Raw genomic sequence first — 6831 nt, 5'->3', positions numbered from 1 at the left:
GTGGGGGGGGGGGGGGGGGAGGGGGAAGGAAAGGGGAGGGTGTGAATGCGGTGCTCATGAAGGATACAAGCTTGACAGCCCTAAACACCAAGGTCTTCTTTTAATTCATAAGGTAACATGGCACCAACTCAGTAAAGTAACTCTCTCCTTAGCCACACTGTCATTTGATAGCAAGTGCTACAATACTGATATAGGTCCCTTGGTCTCTCCAAACCAAAATAACTTCCTTGTTTTCCAGACAGACAGCAAGTTCTCATTGTCATGTCTTCAGGCTGGAACGGAGTTGTAATTATTTTGTTCTACAGTACAAAACAAAATGCAAGGCCAAACTTCTATCTGGAAGACTCAAAATGTTTGTGTTTTTCTTCTTTTGCAGGAACTTCTCATACCTGCTAAGCTAACACAGAAGTATGAGAACCATAGGTGAGTTCCTCAAAAAGTCACATTAATTAGGAAAATGCAGCATCTGCTCAATCCATAATCACATTTGTAATAAACGTGAACTCAAATAACAATCTCCTATGATCTGTATGTGCTGTATCAGACCAGCTCTCCATTTCTCAAATGGAAGCTATTTTTCAAATAACCACCTAACTGAATAAACAGAGAAAGAGCAGAAAATAAAAAAGCAAATAGTGACAATTTCTACAAAAGAATTTTTAAGACCACATACACAGAACATTTAAGTTCTGATTTTGTTACTCAAACTTTGATGCACTGTCAGTCAATATTCCTTGTAGATACCCTTAGAGAACTTAGTGAAAGCACTGTAAAGGTGATGGCATTTAGTGACCCAAACATAAAACCATAGTTTGGACATTTGGTAAAAGTCATCTCAGGAAAGGGAACACGCACAGGGTATTATCATCACTGCATAACACCCTTGGTATTTTACAACTTCCACAGAACAGTCTGTTCCTTAAGTCCCAGAAAGCCAGAGAACAGTTACTTCAAATTATCTTTACAGTTGAAAATCGGCATTTGTCAGAATTTAACATAGCTGTAGGTAAACAGAATTAGCAACATTTGTTCTGAACAAAGAAGCACATTCTGTTCCCCTGTCCCCTCCCCAAAACAAAGGCAAAATGCAGTTACTTTGCTCATCACGGCTCCCAGACCAAGGACACTGAAGCTTTGTAGACTGCAAATTCCTCATCGCACATGATGCACAGTTATACAATTGCACGGGGTACCCAGCACAAAAGCATTGACCCAACTGCTGATTTTTACTCAACACGCACTTCCCATGTACATTAAGAAGAAATTTAAGGTATTATGCTGCACTTAAGATTATGCAATTTTAATGATAACAAAATCAATAACAGAAAAAAAGAAAAACAGATACTGTCCAAGATTTTATAAGCAATGGGTTGAGATGAGGCATCCAAGAACTGATGCTTGACAAGAAAAAAAAAATAAAATCTAAAAATCCTTTAAAGTTGTCGGACTTTCTTATCAGTGCTTTTAATATTGACATCCAGTGTCTCTACTTTTTTTGTTAGCCGATCCAGTATATCATCTTGCTCATCTATTTCTGTCTGCAGCCCAAGAGCTAGGTTTTTCAGACGACTCAACCCAGAAGACATCTCATCTGTCAACAAAGAGAGTGACCATAAGGAATCAAAGCAGTATAAAGCACACTGTTTAAATGGACACTGTCACAATTTCCTCTTCTCCAAATCCTTGAGTTAGAAAATGTTAGTTACAAGTGTTCAAGTCTGAATGTTCTCCAGCAGGGGAAGCACCAATATATTAATACTTTCACTGCATTACTACCAGAAATAATCACTTCCTTTTTTCCATTACAAGTTAACTGCAGATGCTTAAAGCCAAATTGGATCTTTATAAAGGGACATACCCCGTAATATAGTTTTAAATTAAAATTATATATATAAATATATATATATCAAATTGGGTACATTTTTTCTCAGCTCAATACACTCAATGTGCTCATACCTCAATTGTTTTCCTGTAAACTTCATGCAGAGATACCAATACACTGACCATTTAAGCAGTTATTTAACACAGATAAAATCCAATTTTCTAATTTGGCTACAGAGAAACTATTTTATTGCATGTTTGACTGGTAAATGCTTTTGAGGCTAATATGCTTTGCACAGCTTGTGAGTAGAACAAACGTGCTTCCTCTAACTCTCACACTTGTCTATTTCTCTTTGATCCATTCCTTTCTGATTTCTTTCCAATCTCTTATTTCTAGCTCAGCTAAACAGCAACACATGTAAGCAAAGAGGCGCTTTGTATATATGCTGCAGAACAAAGGAAGAAGAAGTCAGCTGAATGGGTTTGGGAAGTAATGAAAGCAACGCAGCAAATTCACAAATCAAATATTTAGTGTCTTTCAATTCTTTCATTTTCTGTGGAACATGTTTATTTCAAAAGCTGCACACAATTGTAAATTCTTTGGGTCCAAACTGGTGTACAATTTAATAACTGAGTTTAACAGCCAGTTAGGTAAGTTGAGTACATCTTTCAATATAAGTAGTAAACTTTAGAAAAAGAGGCAGTAAGTCTCCACACTGGTATAATCTGGATGCCAATTTGAAGCAGTATTTCCTTACAATATTGCTACACATGCTTAAGATTTTTCAGAACTGCTTGTCCCAGTGATATCCCAGTCAACTTACAGGATGATTCAGAGAAGCATTCATATCTTGAATTGCAAGTGTTACGATACTTAAGCACCACTTCCTCTTTCAAACAACAGATTTCCCAGCATATTCACATTTGGTAAGAGTGTTTTTCTTACTGTCAATAAATGATCTAAGAGGATTCATGCTTTTGGTGTGTGATTTTTTTTTTCCCCTTGGTTTCTTTGCTCAGAGACAGCTCAAAACCTATTAATTTCTAAAGCACAGCATGTTGCAGAAGAATTTGAAGTATTGATGCCAATAGCATATCAGTTGCCACAGTAGATTTTCACTATTCCAGGCATCCTAGCCAGTTTGTTTCTAGCTAGTTTTAGGTGAAATGCATTTCTAACTCAGATTTAATAGTATTTACAAGTAGTTGACACACACAGACCCCACAGCATTCTACCAGTCAAATAATGTATGTTTTAATCAAACTTTGCATTCTGCCACATAGATAGATCTGAAATGCAAAATATAAGCAAACATTTTTTTTTTAATTATCAAATTCCACCTGTGAACTAAACTAAAAAGTCTTCATTGGCAATATGTTAGTAATTTTCCCTGGCTAAAGAACCAAAAATTGAGAATTACATTACATGAAACAGCTTCAGTTCTCTCACTCACCTAAGTTGTTATCAATTTTCTGGTGGTAAGCTCGCAGGTGTTGGTTCTTTGGATAGGAATCCCTTGGTGCTGGAGAAATTAAATCTGCTTTGCTGAAATCATTGTCTGTTAAGAGTATAAAATACAAAATATTATATAAGAAAAAAGGTGGCAAGAAGATGTTTTAAAGTTTTAGAAGGGTTATTAAAAATGAGTCTGACCACAGCTGCTGTGTAAAACCATAGCATGTTAGCAGGAGTATCAAAAGTAGTCCAACACTGCTATCTATAGGGCATTCCTCAAAATGAACAGTTATTAAGCTATCATTATTCTATTTTGAGCAGCCTTTTGTAGTTCTGCTGGGAAGTTGGGAGTAATAAGAACAAAAACTGAGCCACCCAAGTAACAGAGCAGGAGGCTGGTAACTTCTGGCAGAGTTAGTGTTCCCCCAGGACAAACCACCAGAATCGAGTTACTTCTGCCCTCTATTGGACAGACTTTTAATATTATGCGGTGTGGAATGGAGATTAACTTTTCCAAAAAGCTTCTTTACGTACAGAACTACAACTATAAAGATACCCTACTGCTTTCTTACTCTTAGCAAACTCAATTGAGCCTCACTTTAAGAAGGAACAATTGTTTTGAACACAGAAGTCATCACAGAAGTTAATACATTGTGAGAACAGGGAATGAGATCAAAACCCATACACTTCCCTGCATGAATTAAGTAATGACTTCAGTGTGAAGGTTTATAGTCCTTGTTTGAAATAACAAGGAAAACATATCTGAAAACTATGACAAAGGATGGTTAAAAAGAACAACCTCCAATGCATGTTAGCATTTTGGCAAGCACAGGACAAGGCTGGCTGCATGTCATGTGGATTCCTGGGCTACAAAGAGTTTTAACAGAAACAGTTCCCTATAATTCAGAGTCATGAAGGCAGACATTAAGCAGCAACATAAGGCAGCAGCTGGGCAAGTTGAAGGGTCTCTACCTTCACCCTGCATTGATGACAGACACAAGTGTAAAATAAAGTTACAAACCTATATCTAGCTTCCTTAAGTTTGGATGACTTTCCTGGTATTTTGACTCTTGCTCTTTACTAGACATCATGGCTTCTTTTAACCTAGTAACAAAGAATAAAAACATTTCTAAGGACCACAAGCCTCTTTCTCAATCTATTAAACAAATTAACAGGTACCACATTTATACAAGAGCAGCACATTTGTTACACCAGATCCAATATATTGCTTTAAAATAAACTATTAGCATTTGTCTTCAGTGAAAGCAGAACTTTAGTGCTGAAAATAGCGCTGGTATCAAAACCAAAACTGTAACTTCTGTCTTGGAGGCAAGGTATTGCTTTCCTCTAGTGGAGGACGGAGGGAAAGGGAAGGAGGAAACCAATCCATGCACCACTACCAGCTTTTACATAAATTCCTCAGCTGAAGAGACACAAGTACTGTAAGACACTAATTCCACAGCAATTAATTTTTATTTACAGCTTTTAGTAGAAGCTAAAGAAACACACATAATACTTAACTGGAAGCATGTCAGTGCTACAAATGATGGTTTTCTGGTATGACTGAAGTACGCATGATAATTCAGAAGATTGAAGAATCACTTGTGTAATTTTCTGTAATTGTTTGAATTAATTTCTCAGTGTTATTCTTACCACTATGAATAGAAGTGAAAATATTTTTCTGACAGTTAAGGGGAAAAAGTGAGCTAGACACCATCTCAAGAGTCTACTTGACAGAATCAACAGATCTTTTAAGTTCTGATTTTGAGGTGATGTTTCAGAGATGTCGTGGGAGATAAGTCCCAAGTAAAATGCAGATTTTCCTTACCTACTGTTAGCATAATATTCAGGCATTCCATTCTGCTCCGGCTTGCTCTCTGGAGGTTTGGCTTTGAAGTAGTTCACCAAGCCCCCCCAAACACTCTTAATGCTGTTTATGTGCCTTTGACTAGTCTTCAAGTCCTGGTCCATTTTATCTACCATCTGCTCTGTTCGCTTCAGTGCCTCCCCTTGTCGTACAAGCTCCTACCAGATATTGGCAGAAAAAGAGAACTAATTAAGCCAAGATAAATAGAAACATCAGTAAACTGAAACATCAGTAAACTCTGAAGAAAAATAACAGTACCATCATCCCACGTAGATTATTTCTGAAGGCATACAGCTTTTTCACTCACTCCTCTTCCCCCAGGGCATTTCAGTCATGAGATGCTAATCACCAATAGCATTAGCCAGCTATAAAATCCTCATCACTACGCAACACCAGGTTCCCAACACCTACTACAAACAGCATCCAGGAATTTTCTGTATCAGCCTTTTGTCAGGTTGATATTTGTGCCTCTTCTTGATGGAACAAGCATGGCACCCGATGGGTGATGTAGTGAAAATGCAAAGGTTTGCAGCAGGGAAATGAGCAAGCAGAACTATTTCTACTTGAGAATGACATCTTCATCAGGAAGTTAATACTCTTTTAACATTACTGGGATACTCCTGATAATTTAGAAACAGAATAACCAAAGGCAATAAATGCATGTATGATTTTTTCATACCACTATTTGAACTAACACTAACAGTGCAGAGTTTAAAAATGTTGATATATACAATTATGTTATTTTCTAATTCAGCAGCACAAACATTATTCCGAGGTAATCAAAAGATTAATTCTGGCAGAAAAGTCACTTGCAGCTCACACTAGTGCAAAACAAAGAACTTGTGTTCATATTTATTTAGAGAGTCTAAACTTCAGGAAATTCTAGTGGAATATTCTTGTTTTCCCCTCAATAAAGAAGCAAACACACATGATTCAAGTTTAACATGAGCCCTGTTAAGCCTAAATTCCCGATTCCTCAATCTGTGCTTTTCTGTGCAAATAAATCACGAATCCACAAGGTCAGTGAAGTGTCACTGGGGACCCTCTTCAGTACAAGCACCTGCGGCAGCCTGTGGGTGCTCTCAGGTTAATTTAAGCAACCACGTTACTAACGCTGAAGGAAACGTCCCATTAGCAGGTGACACAGTGGGTATGACCTCTCTGAACGATGCCTCTGAGGATAAACTATTCTGAAACAAGGCCAGAAGAATGAAGGAAATGATTAATCGGGACAAAGCGAGGCCATCACAACCAACCAAGAGGGCAGACTCTCCATTTAACCAAGGAAACTTTTTTGTCAGATAAAAATGGGTACAAATGCCATTAATAAGTCTTAGTAAGAGTTGATAAAAGCAGCTCGACACAGCCCAGTCCTAGTCTGTGTTATACCGATAAAGAGGGTCTAAGTGGGGTTTCTTCCCCTCAAAAATACCCTCAAAACGCGCCTCCACCCATAAAATCCGTCTGCAGTGACGCAGAGAGGTACACTGTGTCCGAAACTCTAAACAGGGGTGTTTCGGGAGAAGGAAAAGGACAACAATACGCTGTCATTCCCCCGGCCGGCCGGTACATCGCGACAGCTCCGGGGCCGACGGCTCCGTCCCCGGTCCGCGACCCACCTCAGAGGCGGCCACGCCGATGCGCTCGGACTCGTACAACAGCGAGAGGGAGCGGGTGGTGCTGTCGG

General features: G+C 38.5%; 1 protein-coding gene across 1 annotated transcript; it reads right to left on the bottom strand.

The window, feature by feature from the left end:
- Positions 1-1433: 1433 nt before the first annotated feature.
- SNAP29 (synaptosomal-associated protein, 29kDa) lies at positions 1434-6826 on the bottom strand (the record flags this gene model as incomplete). Its single annotated transcript, XM_010020551.1, has 5 exons — positions 1434-1591; positions 3276-3380; positions 4299-4381; positions 5106-5302; positions 6764-6826. Coding segments are annotated over 5 exons (606 nt in total), but the record flags the coding sequence as incomplete, so codon positions are not given.
- Positions 6827-6831: the final 5 nt, after the last annotated feature.

The sequence above is a fragment of the Nestor notabilis genome, unplaced genomic scaffold (assembly GCF_000696875.1).
Source record: "Nestor notabilis isolate BGI_N333 unplaced genomic scaffold, ASM69687v1 scaffold18878, whole genome shotgun sequence".
In the NCBI taxonomy this organism is placed as follows: Eukaryota; Metazoa; Chordata; class Aves; order Psittaciformes; family Psittacidae; genus Nestor; species Nestor notabilis.
The sequence above is the reverse complement of the archived record's forward strand: the minus strand, read 5'-3'. Positions and strand labels throughout refer to the sequence as shown.